General features: G+C 34.6%; 2 protein-coding genes across 2 annotated transcripts in view; both read right to left on the bottom strand.

Moving 5' to 3' along the window:
- Window positions 1-133, bottom strand: part of LOC134724603 (prostaglandin reductase-3-like) — a 219,608-nt gene extending 219,475 nt beyond the window's left edge. The window contains exon 1 of the mRNA XM_063587724.1: window positions 128-133. The gene's annotated coding sequence lies outside the window, so the exon portion shown is untranslated. The remainder of the gene's footprint in view (window positions 1-127) is intronic.
- A 2,864-nt stretch (window positions 134-2,997) lies between these two features.
- The window catches only part of LOC134724604 (DNA-directed RNA polymerase III subunit RPC1-like), an 88,904-nt gene continuing 69,516 nt past the window's right edge, over window positions 2,998-22,385 (bottom strand). The window contains exons 34-37 of the mRNA XM_063587726.1: window positions 19,811-19,879; window positions 18,217-18,280; window positions 5,034-5,104; window positions 2,998-3,353 (exon numbers count right to left, since the gene is read on the bottom strand). Of these exons, the coding sequence (XP_063443796.1) occupies window positions 3,282-3,353; window positions 5,034-5,104; window positions 18,217-18,280; window positions 19,811-19,879 (276 nt within the window). The 3' untranslated portion in view covers window positions 2,998-3,281. The remainder of the gene's footprint in view (window positions 3,354-5,033; window positions 5,105-18,216; window positions 18,281-19,810; window positions 19,880-22,385) is intronic.

Consider the following 22,385-nt stretch of genomic DNA (forward strand, 5'->3'; position numbering starts at 1 on the left):
GTGGTATGATAGCCAATGAGACAACTCTCCACAAGAGATCAAAATGACACAGAAATTTACAACTATAGGTCACCGTATGGCCTTCAACAATGAGCAAAGCCCATACCGCAAAGTCAGGTTAACAGGCCATGAAATGACATTGTAAAACAATTTAAATAAGAAAACTAAACGCCTTATTTATGTACAAAAATTTGTAAGGGTTCCGCGGAACCCAGTGTCTCGCCTACTTTTGCTGTAAATCGCAGGCTCAACAAAAGTGAGGAAAAAAATCAATAAAAATATTCCTCTTGATACTATCTTATGATTGTAAGAAGCTTCTGTCCAAGTTTGGTAAAAATCTAGGATAGTTAATGAATCTAATAAATGTTTTGAAAACTTTAACTGCTGACTGTATGTAATGTAAACTGGAAGAAAATCTAAGTCCATTTAAAAGTAAAATTCAGAAAAATGGAGTTATCTTTTTACAAAATTTACTTCTGGATACTATCTTATGATCATAAACAGGTTTCTGTCCAAGTTGGGTACAAACCCAGGGTATTTTAAGAAAGTTATTAAAATTCTAAAAACTTTAACCACAGAGTAAATGTTATGTTTCCCTGCAGAAAAAAACTAAGTCCATTTAAAAGTAAAAAAAAAAAATGGATTTATTTTTTTACAAAATTTACTTCTGGATACTATCTTATGATCATAAACAAGCTTCTTTCCAAGCTTGGTACAAACCCAGGACAGTTTAAGAAAGTTATTAACATTCTAAAAACTTTAACCACAGAGTGAATGTTATGTTTCCCCGCAGAAAAACTAAGTCCATTTAAAAGTAAAATACGGAAAAAAATGGAATTTCAATTTTACAAAATTTACTTCTGGATACTATCTTATAATTATAAACAAGCTTCTGTCCAAGTTTGGTACAAACCCAGGATAGTTTAAGAAAGTTATTAAAATTCTAAAAACTTTAACCACAGAGTGAATGTTATGTTCCCCCGCAGAAAAAAACTAATTCCATTTATAGGTAAAATACGGAAAAAATGGAATTTTATTTTTACAAAATTTACTTCTGGATACTATCTAATGATCATTAACAAGCTTCTGTCCAAGTTTGGTAGAAATCCAGTAAAGTTTAAGAAAGTTATTAAAATTTCAAAAACTTTAACCACAGGGTGAATATTTGTGGACGCCGCCGCCGCCGCCGACGACGGAATGTAGGATCGCTTAGTCTCGCTTTTTCGACTAAAGTCGAAGGCTCGACAAAAATGAACAAAAAAACAAATATGTAGCTCACAAACAAACGACAACCACTGAATTACAGGCTCCTATTTTGGGACAGACACATACATACATAATGTGGTGGGGCTTTACATGTTAGTGGGATCCCAACCCTCCCCCTAACCTGGAACAGACACATACATACATAATGTGGTGGGGCTTTACATGTGAGTGGGATCCCAACCCTCCCCCTAACCTGGGACAGGCACATACATACATAATGTGGTGGGGCTTTACATGTTAGTGGGATCCCAACCCTCCCCCTAACCTGGGACAGGCACATACATACATAATGTGGTGGGGCTTTACATGTTAGTGATATCCCAACCCTCCCCCTAACCTGGGACAGGCACATACATACATAATGTGGTGGGGCTTTACATGTTAGTGGGATCCCAACCCTCCCCCTAACCTGGGACAGGCACATACATACATAATGTGGTGGGGCTTTACATGTTAGTGGGATCCCAACCCTCGCCTAACCTGGGACAGGCACATACATACATAATGTGGTGGGGCTTTACATGTTAGCGGGATCCCAACCCTCGCCTAACCTGGGACAGGCACATACATACATAATGTGGTGGGGCTTTACATGTTAGTGGGATCCCAACCCTCGCCTAACCTGGGACAGGCACATACATACAGAATGTGGTGGGGCTTTACATGTTAGCGTGATCCCAACCCTCGCCTAACCCGGGACAGGCACATACATACATAAAGTATTTGGCCCAGTAGTTTCAGAGGAGAAGAGTTTTGAAATAGTTTACGATGACAGACGACGGACGACGACGGACGCCAAGTGATGGCATAAGCGAAGGGCCAAGTGAGCTAAAAAGGCCAAAACTCAAAAACTACTTTGACCATTGGACCATGAAAATCAGGTCAAGGTCATATGACACCTGCCAGGTAATTCTGTACACCTTACAACCATTCCATACACAAAATAAAGAAACCTATTGCATACAGTATAAGAAAAACGGACCAAAAAACAAAAACTTAACTATAACCACTGAACCATGAAAATGAGGTCAAGGTCAGATGCCACCTGCCAGTTGAACATGTACACCTTACAGTGCTTCCATACACCGAATATACTAGACCTATTGTTTATAGTATCTCAGATATGGACTTGACCATCAAAACTAAACATTGTTCACTGATCTATGAAATAAGGTGGAGGTCAAGTGAGAACTATCTGACCGGCAAGAGGACATTGCAAGGTACACACATACCAAATATAGTTATCCAACTACTTATAATAAGAGAGAATTTAGCATTACAAAAAATCTTAGCTTTTTTTTCAAGTAGTCACTGAACCATGAAAATGGGGTCAAGGACATTGGACATGCGACTGACGGAAAATTTGTAACATGAGGCATCTATATACAAAGTATGAAGCATCCAGGTCATCCAACTTCTAAAATATAAAGCTTTTAAGAATTGAGCTAACACTGCCGCCAGATCACTATCCCTATGTCGAGCTTTCTACAACTAAAGTTGCAGGCTCGACAAAAACTAAACTTGTGTAATTTTCTTCAGGGAGACAACTAGTCAAAAAAGTGGCTGTGACAACTCTTGACAAGATGACAAATAAAAGGTAAATGACTTTTAAAATTATTTGATCTGATTTTTTTGTTTTGTGAAATTACTTTTTAATCTTTTTAAATAACATATAACACAAAATGAAAATTATTCTTCTTGTTTTCAGCTTGGTTTGGAAATCAAAATTTTTTAAAAAATTTTTCAGCCAATGTTTATTAGTACGTAATTAGTTGTTCATTTTGTGTTTATCATTACAAACATCCCATAACTATCAGGTCTCCTCTATACTTAATGCTATTCAACAGTCAATTGTATAACCAGTAGTACTGTGGATCATTTTTCATAGTCCATTACAGAACAGTTCAGTAAAAGCATTTAGTAATCCAAAACTAGTATATAATTGTTCTTCATTGATGATTGTTGATTGTATTAAATATCTTCCATTGAATACTGAATCTTTCTGGTATCTATCATCAGCTGAAGATGTGAAAAGATGGATCATCAAATACTAAAGGCCTTCTCTGTAACTGTGCATCCTTTTCTACTGTAATACTTGTTAAGGAAAATTCTGTTATGACTTCAATAGGTATAGGTATAAGAACATGTGGTATAATTATCATCAAGTTTAAATGACAGTATGAACATTTGACACTTATTCCAAAACATAACCTAAGTTCATCCCTAAGAACAAACTAAAATTCAGTTACAAATAGTTTTTTTATAGTTAAATTTTCAATAATGCAAATAAAGATGCAATGTTAGGGAATTTCAACATCAAAGTCTTACTGTTTTCAGATCGATCCAAACAATCAATTTCTATGAAAATAGCCAAATAATAAAAAAAAAGTCTCAAATTGTATAATTGAAATATTGCATGTGTACGTAGTTACGAAGTGTAATTTCAAGGGAAGGTCTCTTCCTATAAGATCTATGAAAGGGTTATAATTTTGCCATGAAATATATTTATTAGTCATGAAATTCACTATATGAATGGGAGATGTTTTTAAAATTTCAGCTACAAGTACCCAAAATATCATGTGGAGACAATTTAGATATTTTACTCAGCATTCTTATACGACATCAGTATCACGCTTTGTAAACAAAGCCATGTTCTAATTAGCACAAAATATGTTTGACACATGTGCACAAATTAACGGTTGATATTCTCGTTATTTTCATCAATATTCTAATAAAATGTAAACATTTTAGCAGCTTACATAAAGGAGTAGGTTCAGTAAGACCTCTTTTTGGCCCCAAAATATGGCAGTTTTACAAAATTGTTAAAATTTAAACTTTTTCTTAGTTATTGGATAGTAGAATGGTTCTGCTACATAAATATGGGCTGTTTTTGCCAATACAATGCACATATATTGGGTACTAGCACCATGAAGTGCTAAATTACTGAAATCTTCACAATTCCAGCATTTTAGTTAAATTTTAGACAGTTTCCGGGTTAAACAATAGTGGCCGCATTCGTGTTCATCCAAAATATTGAAATGGAAGTTGTATTTGATGATAATACATAACATATGTAACGATTGAGGATGAACACGGATGCGGCCACTTTCGTTTTTGACAAAAACCATCTGAAAAGTGACATTTTTCGCATATTTGGTAGATTTTTCATATTTGAGCTTGAATCGGACCGTTTTAAATGACTAAATAAGTTAAAATTTTGCACATAAATTAATTGAATTATATGAAATGGACACTTAAGTGTTTAAAAGTGGTCAAAATCTTTCGTCAGATGAAACTTAAATTTGAGGCCAAAATCGGTCCTTACCGGACTTTCGTATTGACAAAAACCATCTGAAAAGTGACATTTTTTCGCATATTTGGTAGATTTTTCATATTTGAGCTTGAATCGGACCGTTTTACTCCTTTATTATATATTGTTTATCAAACATTATATATTTAGCCTGCTATTAGTTTTTAAACTTATCAAATATGAAATTGTAATGCAGATTCCAAGGGGAGGAAACAAAACAGCATTATTTTTTTTTAGGAAATTTTCTTACGCTTTGACATGTAAAAATACTGTAATTTGCCTATTTGAAAAAAATTCCTTGGTGTCATATCTATGCTAATTTTAACATGGATAGGCATTATATTTGACCATATTTTACTTTTTATATGTTAAAATAAGTATAGAGTATAACATGAAGGAATAATGTCTTAACCGTAGAACAAGGTTTATTATCATAGAATAACTTCATGAAAGGATATTTATGAAGTAGCTTGAATAGTCCAGTTCCGATGCCCATTGGTATTCCCATGATTATGCACTCACTTACACCTGAAATAAGAAAACATAACAATTAAGTATTAGATTAAACAAATTTCTTGAGACATCCTGAATTATTTTCCTGAAAAGAGTTATATTCTAGGAAGATTGGTTTTTTTTGTTTCTTTTTATTTGACAAATTTGGTAAATTCTCAGAGTAACAGTTTCTATCCAGCATTTACAGTTTAGAAAATTTATATAATGTTTTCCCATTTTCTTAACTGATTTATCCAAGCTTCTAATGACCTGTGTTTTTTAAATGTTTTTCAATGGGCTATTGGTACTTTACGGAACGGAACGGAACGGAACAGAATTTCATTTAAGGTATCCAGAGGGGGCATTTATCAAAATTTCGAAAAATCTTTAAAACAAAACAAACTTTAAAATTTCTGTGTTTTACGGTTTTCCATATACAAATAACACAAATGTACTATAATCTCATCTTCACAGGTGAAATGTGCAATAATGTATAACATCGGGAACTATTCTGTAAATGAATATGTCGGATTGTCCTGATAAATTATCATGAAATTAACGCATTTGCAAGTCATGCATTATGATATCTAGACTGACCTCACGTCGTCCTTTCCGACGATGATTAGAAACATTGGTTCTGATTTTAACTTTTTAAATTTATTATTCCGTTCCGTTCCGTTCCGCAAAGTACCAATTGCTCTGAGGAATTGGTATTTAACGGAATCGAACGGAACCAGACATTTATAATGTAATAAAAGCAGTATGATATAAAAAAAAAATGGGTCTGACACCCCTTTTTGCACGAGAAATAAGTGTTTTAGATAGCATTCCCGACCAGATAAATAATTAAGAATTTAAAACAAAGGCAGCTTAGACAAAAAGTCTTACTCCTTCCATTGGTAATTATATTTTTTAAAAGAGGCCTTCCACCTCTCGTGCCGACGAGGATTAGAAACAGTAATCAAGTTGAATCTGATTTAAACTTTTTAATTTATTATTCCGTTCCGTTCCGTTCCGCAAAGTACCAATTGCTCTGAGGAATTGGTATTTAACGGAATCGAACGGAACCAGACATTTATAATGAAATAAAAGTAGTATGATAAGAAAAAATGTGTCTGACACCCCTTTTTGCAGAAGAAATAAGTGTTTTAGATAGCATTCCCGACCAGATAAATAATTAAGAATTTAAAACAAACTTTTAAGGCAGCTTAGACAAAAACAAAAAATCTTACTCCTTCCATTGGTAATTATATTTTTTAAAAGAGGCCTTCCACCTCTCGTGCCGACGAAGATTAGAAACAGTAATCAAGTTGAATCTGATTTAAACTTTTTAATTTATTATTCCGTTCCGTTCCGTTCCGCAAAGTACCAATTGCTCTGAGGAATTGGTATTTAACGGAATCGAACGGAACCAGACATTTATAATGTAATAAAAGCAGTATGATAAAAAAAAATGTGTCTGACACCCCTTTCTGCAGAAGAAATAAGTGTTTTAGATAGCATTCCCGACCAGATAAATAATTAAGAATTTAACACAAAGACCGGATAGACAAAAAGTCTTACTTCTTCCATTGGTAATTATATTTTTTAAAAGAGGCCTTCCACCTTTCGTTCCGACGAGGATTAGAAACAGTGATCAAGTTGAATCTGATTTAAACTTTTTAATTTATTATTCCGTTCCGTTCCGTTCCGCAAAGTACCAATTGCTCTGAGGAATTGGTATTTAACGGAATCGAACGGAACCAGACATTTATAATGTAATAAAAGCAGTATGATAAAAAAAAAATGTGTCTGACACCCCTTTTTGCAGAAGAAATAAGTGTTTTAGATAGCATTCCCGACCAGATAAATAATTAAGAATTTAAAACAAAGGCAGCTTAGACAAAAACAAAAAATCTTACTCCTTCCATTGGTAATTATATTTTTTAAAAGAGGCCTTCCACCTCTCGTGCCGACGAGAATTAGAAACAGTAATCAAGTTGAATCTGATTTAAACTTTTTAATTTATTATTCCGTTCCGTTCCGTTCCGTTCCGTTCCGCAAAGTACCAATTGCTCTGAGGAATTGGTATTTAACGGAATCGAACGGAAACAGACATCTATAATGTAATAAAAACCTGTTCTTTATATTCCATTTAAATTTTCTATTTGTAGACTGCCTACGGATTTATATTGCTCTTATGGGACCCGAGATAAAGGGGGCCATTTGGGGGGGGGGGGCCTGAAAAAATATATTTGTTTTTTATTTCAAGTCCGATTTTGATGAGTTTTTTTACATTAAATTCCTGATAAAAAGCCATGCCTGCCGGGCATTTTTCACATTGCACGTTCCGCAAAGTACCAATTGGTCTGAGGAATTGATATTTAACGGAATCGAACGGAAACAGACATCTACAAATGTAATAAAATCAGTATGATAAAAAAAGGCTGACACTTCTTTTTTTGAATGAGTGCACTGGTAATTGTTTTATATAGCATTCTCGACCTGATCATTAATAAATAATTTAACACAAATGCAGGTTACCCAAAATCCATCCATTCCTTATTATATTTTTAAATTTTCGGGAAAAAAAATGATGAAATGGGCCAAAAAATGTTGTCGTTAATTATTAAAGTTCGGAATGAGTTGCTACATTTGTATGTCTAAAGTAATGTTGATCCTCTTGGAATTCATTTGAATGTAAGTTTTAAATTGTGCTAATGAATATCATGCATGTGTATTTAAGTTAAAAAAAAGTGAAAAAAAATGTCTTGAATAAAAACAAAGCTCTCGTCAATTATACCCGGCGTCATTACAGTGGTTACAAATGAAAATATCAAAATCAACCTTTTATTAAATTAGAAGTCCGCAACTTTGACAATATACAGTGCGAATGACATAAGCTTTTGATGTAGAAATACAAGTGTACTTAAACTATGACAGTGTCAATTTTTTAATTACTGTAACGGTTATTGGGTTCGGGATTGTGTACTTGTTTTTATGTTGTTCGTTCTATAAATAAAGTTTGAGTACTGCAGACGTCTTTTTGTCACAGCCAAGCTTTTTGTAGATCTCTGCTATTTGTGGTGCCAAATAGGACCCACGTTGCTTGAGAAATGTTTCAGGCATCACACTGGTGTCAGAAGTGTCGACTATTGTGAATTTATTCGACTGAGAAGTTTGGAAATTCATCGGAAAGTTGCCAGTTTGGAAAACCACGTGAGTCGACGATTGGGCGATCCAGAAGCGGATCCCCGTCAATCACAACCCAAACATAATTATTCCGGTGAGATCGTATGATTTTTATACTTTAAATACTGAAAATTGTTTTAATTTTACAAAAAATTTAGCTGACGAAAATTTGCATTTGAAAAAAAATAATTCCGGTGGCTCCGACCTCGTCACCAAATTACCGGACATACAAAAACATTTTTATTTTTTATTTTTTATTTTATTTTAGTCAAGATTTGCATTTTGTATCATAATAATTTGCATATTTTTTGACTGTTTCATGTAATACGTGTTTTTTAAGTATTACAGATCGAATTTAGAAAATAAAGGACTTATGAGTGAAACTGTTCTACACAACTATCTCAGGTCTATTCCACTCGTCATCACACAACAGACAAAATATTAATTTTCACCTGCTAAGAGACGGGCTTCATCCTAAAAGAATATGGGCACAAAAGTGGTTTAGAAGATTACCACTTGACATATGCCAAGAGTATTGGTTAGATAGGGAATCATTTTCAGTACACGTCGATCCACAGGATTGAAAATTACAATCTTTTATAAATTGCAATTTAATAATAAACATGAATGACGATACAGTAGTAGAGACGGGTTCTGATCGAAAAGTCAGCGAAGATTCCCCGCCAAATGGTGATCAGTTGGGCATAAAAATGCTTAACGTGTTAGAAAGAATGGGGAACGACATGGGAACCTTGGTTGACACCATGACATATGTTTAGAAAACAGGATGAGGTTTCTGCCAATACAATGCAGCTACTCTACCAACAAAGTAGAAGTATAGAAGAATTGAACAATAAGTTTTTGCAGAACCGGGAGACATCGAAATCCGACATTAAGAGCACAGGAACTAATACTTCCGGTTACACAGTTGACGATTTTTCTGGGTCTTCTATTTGTCCAAAGTATGGATTATATGATGGAAATAATGAACACCTAGACCCTAAGTTAGGTGAAAACAAACCAGTTGACAGTTTTCAGGTTGACCAAGAGAACAGTCACAGACAATCTCTGTTCGGTCAAGATAGCAAGCCGAAATCGGTTTTACAGTTCGGTCGTGGGAACAGTCCCAGACCACCTTCATTTAGTTTAGATAATCAACCAATAGGATATTTGCAGTTCGGTCGAGGGAACAGTCCCAGGCCATCGTCCCAGAATAAAGATGATGACATACAGACCGGATGTTTGCAGTTTGGTCGCGGGAACAGTCCCAGACCAAATGCAAATTCACACACACCATTGTCATCAACACAAAGGGATACAACAACACAGAATTTAGATGATGACAGACAGAACGGGAGTTTGCAGTTTGGTCGCGGGAACAGTCCCAGACTAAATGCTAATTCACACACACCATTGTCATCAACACCAAGGGATACCACAACACTCCCCCCTTTTAAACCGTTGTTAAGCACTATAGAAAGATGGGAGTCTAGGTCGAGTTCTATGAACACAAATAATAGACAAGATTTGATAAGAAACATACAACCTTCGTTTTCTAGTGATATTGAAGCTATGCACAGTAGTAACAATACACAGCAGACAAGACAAAAAGTACCAAATAGTGACGTTCCGCACCAAAAACTTCCAACATTCGACGGGAAGGATGATTATGAGGGGTTTATTATCCCATTCAACAGGGAAGCTAGGAGAAACGAATGGACAGAGGAGGAAAAGTTAGATAGGTACATTGAATGCCTGCGAGGACAGGCGAGTAAATTTATGACCGCAATTCCTCGACAGGAAAGAGATACTTTTGAATCCAATTCGCGTCACATGGAAAACAGGTTCAACCGAAAAGAGTCCCCCTCCACTGCACGAAAAAAACTATCTGATTTAAGACAACACAATGAAAAGAATGAAGAGTTTGCTGAAGAAGTAAGACGATTAGTCTCAAGAGCATACCCAACAAGTAGTATCGAGTTACAAGAGGAACTTGCAGCGGAACACTTTTTGAAGGGCCACAAGAACGCCAAAATAGCATATGAAGCTTTAAACCACCAACCTTAGACTGTATCTTCAGCACTAGATATTGTTGTACAACTACAACACAATTATCATGCTACGTTGGGCAGGGATGTTGATTATTATACAAAACAAAGGACCAGACGCGTTACGTGGAAAGATGAAGAGGAAAAGAGTACTGACCAATATGGAGGGATGGACAGCGTTAGGCAGTTGGTAAATTCATTTCGGAAACCAGATAATCAAACATTACAGAATGAAATCAAAGCACTAAGAGATCTTTTAGAAAGGGCCATGCTGCATGATTCAAAACCAGCTACCTTGACAGCACAGTCAACGGGATGTTATTTTTGTGGCGATAAAAGCCATTTCAAACGTGATTGTCCAAAAAGATCACGATCCCCCAGCCCTATGAGAAGACAAGATACTGGTGCTGATTGTGAAAGGAGATATATTATCAAATTGGCAGAGGTCAAGATTTACTCATTCCAATTCAAGTCAATGGCAATAAGGTCGATGCTATTGTTGATACAGGAGCAGATGTAACGGTACTTTCAAGATCCTTTGCAAATTGTATTGGTTTGAGCGGTACTACCGGTATAAAAGCTTGCTTATTGAATGCAGAAAATGGGAAAGAAATGGAGGCTGACATGAATATTGTTGCAAAGCTTCAACTGGGTAAAAAGGAGATAATTTGGAAAGTATGCATTGCCCCCATAAGAGATGGTATTTTGATTGGAATAGACTTACTGAAAGAAGTAGATGGTATCATAATGGCCAAATAAGGTGATCTGCTGATAAATAATGAGCTGATACCAGGACGGTATCGAACAGAAAATGATTGCCAAATATCAAGAGTGACGGCTGAAATGGAACCCACTTTAGATACTTTAAAGCCCATGGACGAGACAGATGTATATGGAGGAGTTGAAAGTCTAAAAGAAAGTATTGTTGATGTTTTAGACCCAGCTTCCTTACAAGGCAATAACAACACTGGGTCGGTTTTAGTGGAAACTCGCCTACAGGATAATCTTGAAAAAGATAATGTTTCAGACATGGACGAGGTAAGTGCGATTGGTTCAAATGTGCCACATGAGCCGAGGACACAGGCTCCAGACTCAGGTGGGTTTGAGAACAAGAATATTAAGCTATCGCAAGAATTTGTTGTCGAAATTTCAGATGCTTATGATGCGGCTAACGACGATAAATCTGATAGTTCAAAGAAAGAGAATTCACTATTTGAAGACTATATCATATGTTCATTAGAACAGACGATACAAAGTTTAGATTCGGGCAAGAATTCAACCAAACAAGATGATGAATCAGAACAGAAGGAGATTATATCACGTGATTCGGGGACACTGAGTCCAGTCTCAAGTGGTAGTAAGACCCATGCAAACGTAACCAAGAAGATAGGGTCTCTCAATGATGCCTTAAATCCAAAGATTTCACCCAAGATGGATAACAGTTCAGATTCCAGTGAGTCGAGGACACAGGCTCCAGACTTACCTGGGAATCATCAGATGACAAAAGAAAAGCACCCACCTAAAATCAGTCGATATGGACGCAAAATAAACCAACCCTTACGTTTCAAAGATTGACAAAAACATTTGTGCAAAAAAATAAGAGATATTCTTATTGAGAACTGTCTGTTTATAAAGAAAAGGGGGGATAGTGTAACGGTTATTAGGTTCGGGATTGTGTACTTGTTTTTATGTTGTTCGTTCTATAAATAAAGTTTGAGTACTGCAGACGTCTCTTTGTCACAGCCAAGCTTTTTGTAGATCTCTGCTATTTGTGGTGCCAAATAGGACCCACGTTGCTTGAGAAGTGTTTCAGGCATCACATTACATTGTGTTAAACTCGCACGTCAATCTTTTGTCTGTCAAGTTTTGATCACTGTTTCTAATCATCTTCGGAAGGCCCCTTTTTTAATTTATAATTACCAATGGAAGTAGAAAGACCTTTTGTCTAACCTGTCTTTGTGTTATTTTTTATACGTCCGTCAATTTTGACGGGACGTATTATGGTATACAAATGTCCAGTGTCCGTCCGTCCGTCCGCCCGTCTGTCCGTCTGTCCGGTGTAAACATGTCGCACCGTAACTTGAGAACGACTTATCCAAATTTCATGAAACTTAACATAGTTGTTTCTTATGATGGTCAAATGATCTGTATACTCTTTTGTGAAAATAAGAATACAACTTTTTGAGTAACGGCACTTTGTAACTAAAACAGGGGTGTGTTTTTTTCACATGTCGCACCGTATCTCAAAAACGATTCTTGATTATGGCTTTAAACTTTAAATACTTCTTAGTTATATTAATCTTAATATCTGTATACTTTTTGGTGATGATTCAAAATTTAATTTTTGAGTTATTGAGTATTTTGTAAAAAAGGGGGAGGTTTTTTTTTGTGAAAATAAGATTACAACTTTTTGAGTTACGGCACTTTGTAACTAAAACAGGGGTGTGTTTTTTTCACATGTCGCACCATATCTCAAAAACGATTTATGATTATTACTTAAAACTTTACACATGTCTTTGTTATATTAATTTTAAGATCTGTATACGTTTTGGTGATGATTCAAAATTTCATTTTTGAGTTATTGAGTATTTTGTAAAAAAAAAAAAGGGGGGGGTTACATGTCGCACCATATCTCAAAAACGATTTATGATTATTGCTTAAAACTTTACACATGTCTTTGTTATATTAATCTTAAGATCTGTATACGTTTTGGTGATGATTCAAAATGTCATTTTTGAGTTATTGAGTATTTTGTAAAAAAAAAAAAGGGGGGGGGGTTTACATGTCGCACCATATCTCAAAAACGATTTATGATTATTGCTTAAAACTTTACACACTTCTTTATATTAATCTAAAGATCTGTATACTTTTTGGTGATGATTCATTTTTATATTTTCGAGTTTTTTGTAAAAAAAGAGGGTTTTTTTCACATGTTGCGCTGTATCTCTATTGCTTAAAACTTAACAGGCTAATGTTGCGTCGGGTTTCCAAATACATCTTGTACAATGATGAATCTTCCTATTGAGCGGGAATAAGGAAGGAGTCAGGATATACTAAGCATGACATCCTATACAACCCTGTGTTATTAAAAAAAGATTTATGTTTTTTCACAAGACGACGGGCGTATCATGCGCTCATGACGCAGCTGTTTATTTAAATATTGATCAAGTCGAAATGCTATCTAAAACACTTACCACTCATTCAAAAAAGAAGGGTCTGACTTGTTTTTATCATACTGCTTTTATTAAATTATAGATGTCGGTTTCCGTTCGATTTCGTTAAATACCAATTCCTCAGAGCAATTGGTACTTTGCGGAACGGAACGGAACGGAAAAATAAATTAAAAAGTTTAAATCAGATCCAACTTGATTACTGTTTCTAATCCTCGTCGGAACGAGAGGTGGAAGGCCTCTTTAAAAAAATATAATTACCAATGGAAGGAGTAAGACTTTTTGTCTAAGCTGCCTTTGTTTTAAATTCTTAATTATTTATCTGGTCGGGAATGCTATCTAAAACACTTATTTCTTCTGCAAAAAGGGGTGTCAGACACATTTTTTTTATCCTACTGCTTTTATTACATTATAGATGTCTGTTTCCGTTCGATTCCGTTAAATACCAATTCCTCAGAGCAATTGGTACTTTGCGGAACGGAACGGAACGGAATAATAAATTAAAAAGTTTAAATCAGATTCAACTTGATTACTGTTTCTAATCCTCGTCGGCACGAGAGGTGGAAGGCCTCTTTTAAAAAATATAATTACCAATGGAAGGAGTAAGATTTTTTTGTTTTTGTCTAAGCTGCCTTTGTTTTAAATTCTTAATTATTTATCAGGTCGGGAATGCTATCTAAAACACTTATTTCTTCTGCAAAAAGGGGTGTCAGACACATTTTTTTTATCATACTGCTTTTATTACATTATAAATGTCTGGTTCCGTTCGATTCCGTTAAATACCAATTCCTCAGAGCAATTGGTACTTTGCGGAACGGAACGGAACGGAATAATAAATTAAAAAGTTTAAATCAGATTCAACTTGATCACTGTTTCTAATCCTCGTCGGAACGAAAGGTGCAAGGCCTCTTTTAAAAAATATAATTACCAATGGAAGAAGTAAGACTTTTTGTCTATCCGGCCTTTGTGTTAAATTCTTTATTATTTATCTGGTCGGGAATGCTATCTAAAACACTTATTTCTTCTGCAAAAAGGGGTGTCAGACACATTTTTTTTTATCATACCGCTTTTATTACATTATAAATGTCTGGTTCCGTTCTATTCTGTTAAATACCAATTCCTCAGAGCAATTGGTACTTTGCGGAACGGAACGGAACGGAATAATAAATTAAAAAGTTTAAATCAGATTCAACTTGATTACTATTTCTAATCCTCGTCGGCACGAGAGGTGGAAGGCCTCTTTTAAAAAATATAATTACCAATGGAAGGAGTAAGACTTTTTGTCTAAGCTGCCTTTGTTTTAAATTCTTAATTATTTATCTGGTCGGGAATGCTATCTAAAACACTTATTTCTTCTGCAAAAAGGGGTGTCAGACACATTTTTTATTATCATACTGCTTTTATTACATTATAAATGTCTGGTTCCGTTCGATTCCGTTAAATACCAATTCCTCAGAGCAATTGGTACTTTGCGGAACGGAACGGAACGGAATAATAAATTAAAAAGTTTAAATCAGATTCAACTTGATTACTGTTTCTAATCCTCGTCGGCACGAGAGGTGGAAGGCCTCTTTTAAAAAATATAATTACCAATGGAAGGAGTAAGATTTTTTGTTTTTGTCTAAGCTGCCTTTGTTTTAAATTCTTAATTATTTATCTGGTCGGGAATGCTATATAAAACACTTATTTCTTCTGCAAAAAGGGGTGTCAGACACATTTTTTTTTATCATACTACTTTTATTTCATTATAAATGTCTGGTTCCGTTCGATTCCGTTAAATACCAATTCCTCAGAGCAATTGGTACTTTGCGGAACGGAACGGAATAATAAATTAAAAAGTTTAAATCAGATTCAACTTGATCACTGTTTCTAATCCTCGTCGGAACGAAAGGTGGAAGGCCTCTTTTAAAAAATATAATTACCAATGGAAGAAGTAAGACTTTTTGTCTATCCGGCCTTTGTGTTAAATTCTTTATTATTTATCTGGTCGGGAATGCTATCTTAAACACTTATTTCTTCTGCAAAAAGGGGTGTCAGACACATTTTTTTTATCATACTGCTTTTATTACATTATAAATGTCTGGTTCCGTTCGATTCCGTTAAATACCAATTCCTCAGAGCAATTGGTACTTTGCGGAACGGAACGGAACGGAATAATAAATTAAAAAGTTTAAATCAGATTCAACTTGATTACTATTTCTAATCCTCGTCGGCACGAGAGGTGGAAGGCCTCTTTTAAAAAATATAATTACCAATGGAAGGAGTAAGACTTTTTGTCTAAGCTGCCTTTGTTTTAAATTCTTAATTATTTATCTGGTCGGGAATGCTATCTAAAACACTTATTTCTTCTGCAAAAAGGGGTGTCAGACACATTTTTTTTTATCATACTGCTTTTATTACATTATAAATGTCTGGTTCCGTTCGATTCCGTTAAATACCAATTCCTCAGAGCAATTGGTACTTTGCGGAACGGAACGGAACGGAATAATAAATTAAAAAGTTTAAATCAGATTCAACTTGATTACTGTTTCTAATCCTCGTCGGCACGAGAGGTGGAAGGCCTCTTTTAAAAAATATAATTACCAATGGAAGGAGTAAGACTTTTTGTCTAAGCTGCCTTTGTTTTAAATTCTTAATTATTTATCTGGTCGGGAATGCTATCTAAAACACTTATTTCTTCTGCAAAAAGGGGTGTCAGACACATTTTTTTTTATCATACTGCTTTTATTACATTATAAATGTCTGGTTCCGTTCGATTCCGTTAAATACCAATTCCTCAGAGCAATTGGTACTTTGCGGAACGGAACGGAACGGAATAATAAATTAAAAAGTTTAAATCAGATTCAACTTGATTACTGTTTCTAATCCTCGTCGGCACGAGAGGTGGAAGGCCTCTTTTAAAAAATATAATTACCAATGGAAGGAGTAAGACTTTTTGTCTAAGCTGCCTTTGTTTTAAATTCTTTATTATTTATCTGGTCGGGAATGCTATCTAAAACACTTATTTCTTCTGCAAAAAGGGGTGTCAGACACATTTTTTTTTTATCATACTGCTTTTATTACATTATAAATGTCTGGTTCCGTTCGATTCCGTTAAATACCAATTCCTCAGAGCAATTGGTACTTTGCGGAACGGAACGGAACGGAATAATAAATTAAAAAGTTTAAATCAGATTCAACTTGATTACTGTTTCTAATTCTCGTCGGCACGAGAGGTGGAAGGCCTCTTTTAAAAAATATAATTACCAATGGAAGGAGTAAGACTTTTTGTCTAAGCTGCCTTTGTTTTAAATTCTTAATTATTTATCAGGTCGGGAATGCTATCTAAAACACTTATTTCTCGTGCAAAAAGGGGTGTCAGACACATTTTTTTTTTATCATACTGCTTTTATTACATTATAAATGTCTGTTTCCGTTCGATTCCGTTAAATACCAATTCCTCAGAGCAATTGGTACTTTGCGGAACGAAACGGAACGGAATAATAAATTAAAAAGTTTAAATCAGATTCAACTTGATCACTGTCTCTAATCATCGTCGGAACGGGCTGTTGCAGGCCTCTTTTTTAAAATATAATTACCGATGGAAGGAGAAAGACTTTTCGTGTAACCTGCCTTTGTGTTAATTTTTTTATTATTGATCAAGTCGAAAATGCTATCTAAAACACATACCACTTATGCAAAAAGAGGTGTCAGACAATTTTTTTTTATCATACTGCTTGTATTACATTAAAGATGTCTGTTTCCGTTCGATTCCGTTAAATACCAATTCCTCAGAGCAATTGGTACTTTGCGGAACGGAACGGAACGGAACGGAACGGAATAATAAATTTAAAAAGTTAAAATCAGAACCAATGTTTCTAATCATCGTCGGAAAGGACGACGTGAGGTCAGTCTAGATATCATAATGCATGACTTGCAAATGCGTTAATTTCATGATAATTTATCAGGACAATCCGACATATTCATTTACAGAATAGTTCCCGATGTTATACATTATTGCACATTTCACCTGTGAAGATGAGATTAAGTATACATTTGTGTTATTTGTATATGGAAAACCGTAAAACACAGAAATTTTAAAGTTTGTTTTGTTTTAAAGATTTTTCGAAATTTTGATAAATGCCCCCTTTGGATACCTTAAATGAAATTCTGTTCCGTTCCGTTCCGTTCCGTTCCGTAAAGTAAAGTACCAATAGCCTTTCAATGATGGCTAAAAAAAATTGTGTTCCTCTAAATTTCCTATTGTGACATCATGAAAAAGCTTTTGAAAAGCCTGATGACGTTACATAGAAAGAACACATCTTTTTACATACCATTAGAAAAGAAAAATTAAATTTATCTCCTATTATCTGAAAATCATCAGAGAATCAGATTCTACATCAAACATTGTATTCCATTTGATACAGTGGTAGAATCGATATTTATCATAAGAGAGGGAGAGGACAGGGGTAAGGGAGACAGGGAGAAAGGGGGTAGGAGAAAGGAGAAAGGGGGTGGAAGAAAGGAGAAAGGAGAGGAAGGCTGGGAGAAAGGAGAAAAAGTTGGAGAAAAAAATAAAATATGAAAAAATTAAATATCTCTCTTTTTTCCCGTAAATTCAAAAAATAAAATAAGGAGAAGAGGGGTAGGAGAAAGGAGAAGAGGTGTAGGAGAAAGGAGAAGAGGGTGGGAGAAGGGAGAAGGGTACCCCCCTGTCCTCCCCCTGATAAGACCTATAACATAAAATGGAAATCAGAACACAAGTATCAATATGTCTTACCATTTATTGTGTCTTTCTGGCCATGATAAGCAGCTTCAAATAAATGATCAGCTGTCTTCTCAAACTGAAAGATGTAAATAACATTTAACATTTAGTGGTGAAGTCAAATTAAACAAGCATTCTGTGAGTATTGCATGGCAATTCATAGTCCCATACCAGTTAAAAATGTATTGTATTAGAACAAAATTCTAAATTGATCTAAAACTTGTCATGGTGTTAACTATATAATAAATATCAAGTCAATATCTTAAAGCATGATGAAAAAAAAATGTTGAAAACTGTCCAAAATCCATAACTCTTTTCAAAATCATCAAACTAGAACAAAATTCAACCTTGATCTGTAACTTGCCATTAGAAAACTACATACCAATTTTCAAATCAATATTTTCAAACATGACAAAAAAAAATTGCAGAACATTGATTATTTGAGTGAATTTGACCAAAACTGTGCACAAAATCATCATAAGACCATAACAAACTTCAAACTGTAGCTTGTCATGATAAAACTATATACCAATTATGAAATCAATATCTTCAAGAATGACAAAATAAAAGTGTGGAAAACTGATTATTTTAGTGTAATTTCTAAGTCAAAGGACCATTACTCTGCACAAAATCATCAGAATGGATCAAAATTCGAAATTGAACTGTTACTTTTCATGATAAATCAATAAACCAAACATCAAATCAATATCTTCAAGAATGAAGATAAAAAAGTGTGGAAAACTTATTTCCCACAACAGACAGACAGACAGACAGCCATTATCTTCGTAAAAAATAGTGTTCTACATCTTCTATCCAATTATTCATTTCTGTTGTGTTTATACATTTTCCCTAGCTTCTTCAAATTTCATCTTTTTCCATATAGAATACCTTATAAGGTTATGTAATTTAAAGATTACAATGCCAAATTTTAAAAAGCTGCTTTCATTGATTGTTTTGTCAATTTATTCACATATATTGTTTAAAAAATAACAAGAATGTGTCCTAAGTACACGGATGCCCCACTCGCACTTCCATGGACTGTAAAATTGGAAAAAAATCTAATTTGGCATTAAAATTAGAAAGATTATACTAGAGGAAACATGTGTACTAAGTTTAAAGTTGATTGGACTTCAATTTCATCAAAAACTACCTTGACTAAAAACTTTATACTGTAACTCCCACTTTCATTTTCTATGTTAAGTGGACCCTGAAATTGGGGTCAAAAGTCTAATTTGGCTTTAAAATTAGAAAGATCATATCATAAGCAACAAGTGTACTAAGTTTCAAGTTGATTGGACTTCATCAAAAACTAACTTGATCAAAAACTTTAACCTGAAGCAGGACGGACGGACGCACAGACGGACGAACGGATGAACAGAGCAACGGACCAGAAAACATAATGCCCCTCTACTATCGTAGGTGGGACATAAAAAATAATTTGAACTTGGTTCACTGATCATCAGCATAAAATGAAAAAAAATATACCATCTACAACATGACAAAATTGAATACAGCCCTTCTCAAATGAATACATATAATATACACTCTAATCTGCTTTACCCTTTTGATGTAAAATCACCTAAATAAAGCTTTATCTATTGATACTTACTGATGCTAACATAAGTACACTCTCTTTCATCTTGGCCAGTCCAAACCTGGTAATTCCTAAAACTTCACCCTAAAAGATGAATTCCACAATGAGTTAAAAATTAGTTTAATGTATTTTTTTCTTCTAAAGGTTTTTCTGTTTACCAAAATAACTTTAAAAGCAGAAACAAGCAATCAAAAAAGGAAAAAAAAAAGATTATGAGAGGTTGGTGTTGTCAAAATCAATTCTATAATATAATTTTGCATAAAATCCTCACGACATGCTAAATATTTTTTTTTATTAAATTTATGAAATTCAGTTAAACTAATTCTATGTATAATTTTTGGACTAGTTTGAATCTCGGTCTATTTCTGTAATTTATTCTTACATACTTTTGATTTTTTAACCCTGTATGCGTACATTGCCTATGTAAATTTTAAAATTGTTTGTATGCACATTGAACGACAAATTTATGTGACGTATATAATTTTTCTGACGTCGGACACTCAAGTAGATCCATGTGTTCGTGGATAGGTTTTTGTGTCCTGTTAAATTGTTCCTTTTAAAAGTTTTGGATTCTCATAAATTCTATGTATAACTTTTGGACTAGTTTGATTTCTGTAATTTATTCTTACATACTTTTGATTTTTTAACCCTGTCTGCGCTCATTGCCTATGTAAAATTTAAAATTGTTTATAATCCAGGTACTTTTGATAACTATTGTATGCACATTGAATGACAAATTTATGTGACATATATAATTTTTCTGACGTCAGACACTCAAATCAATCCATGTGTTCGTAGATAGTAGATGTTGTTGTGTCCTGTTTAATTGTTATACGATGATGACTGATGTTCCCATATTTTGACTATTTTATTGATTGTGACTGTTTATTTTAACGCATCATGTAAATGTAACGGAATTTGATGAGACTGTTATTAAAGTGAGAGGGTTAGCGCTATAGAACCAGGTTTAATCCACCATTTTCTACATTTGAAAATTCCTGTACCAAGTCAGGAATATGACAGTTCTTGTCCATTCGTTTTTGATGCGTTTTGTTTTTTGATTTTGCCATGTGATTATGGATTTTCCAAATTGATTTTCCTCTGAGTTCAGTATTTTTGTGATTTTACTTTTTGCTTAAAAAAAGTTCCATATGATTCCTCAGACCTTTTCTTATATATTAAAATAACAAATTTGAACTTTGACTTGAGCTTGCTGGGTATAATCCATGGCATCACATACACACCAATGTCATATGACAAACTTTACCTTAAAGGTCATCAGGTCTGCCAGTAACATGCCATGTTGTATGTCAATACTCATGCCATGGTTAACATACACACCGATGTCATATGACAAACTTTACCTTAAAGGTCATCAGATCTGCCAGTAACATGACATGTCGTATGTCAATACTCATGCCATGGTTAACATACACACCAATGTCATATGACAAACTTTAACTTAAAGGTCATCAGGTCTGCCAGTAACATGACATGTCGTATGTCAATACTCATGCCATGGTTAACATACACACCAATGTCATATGACAAACTTTACCTTAAAGGTCATCAGGTCTGCCAGTAACATAACATGTCGTATGTCAATACTCATGCCATGGTTAACATACACACCAATGTCATATGACAAACTTTACCTTAAAGGTCATCAGGTCTGCCAGTAACATAACATGTCGTATGTCAATACTCATGCCATGGTTAACATACACACCAATGTCATATGACAAACTTTACCTTAAAGGTCATCAGGTCTGCCAGTAACATGACATGTCGTATGTCAATACTCATGCCATGGTTAACATACACACCAATGTCATATGACAAACTTTACCTTAAAGGTCATCAGGTCTGCCAGTAACATGACATGTCGTATGTCAATACTCATGCCATGGTTAACATACACACCAATGTCATATGACAAACTTTACCTTAAAGGTCATCAGGTCTGCCAGCAACATGACATGTAGTATGTCAATACTCATGCCATGGTTAACATACACACCAATGTCATATGACAAACTTTACCTTAAAGGTCATCAGGTCTGCCAGTAACATAACATGTCGTATGTCAATACTCATGCCATGGTTAACATACACACCAATGTCATATGACAAACTTTACCTTAAAGGTCATCAGGTCTGCCAGTAACATGACATGTCGTATGTCAATACTCATGCCATGGTTAACATACACACCAATGTCATATGACAAACTTTACCTTAAAGGTCATCAGGTCTGCCAGTAACATGACATGTCGTATGTCAATACTCATGCCATGGTTAACATACACACCGATGTCATATGACAAACTTTACCTTAAAGGTCATCAGGTCTGCCAGTAACATGACATGTCGTATGTCAATACTCATGCCATGGTTAACATACACACCAATGTCATATGACAAACTTTACCTTAAAGGTCATCAGGTCTGCCAGCAACATGACATGTCGTATGTCAATACTCATGCCATGGTTAACATACACCAATGTCATATGACAAACTTTACCTTAAAGGTCATCAGGTCTGCCAGTAACATAACATGTCGTATGTCAATACTCATGCCATGGTTA

Source organism: Mytilus trossulus, chromosome 7 (assembly GCF_036588685.1).
Source record: "Mytilus trossulus isolate FHL-02 chromosome 7, PNRI_Mtr1.1.1.hap1, whole genome shotgun sequence".
Classification (NCBI taxonomy): Eukaryota; Metazoa; Mollusca; class Bivalvia; order Mytilida; family Mytilidae; genus Mytilus; species Mytilus trossulus.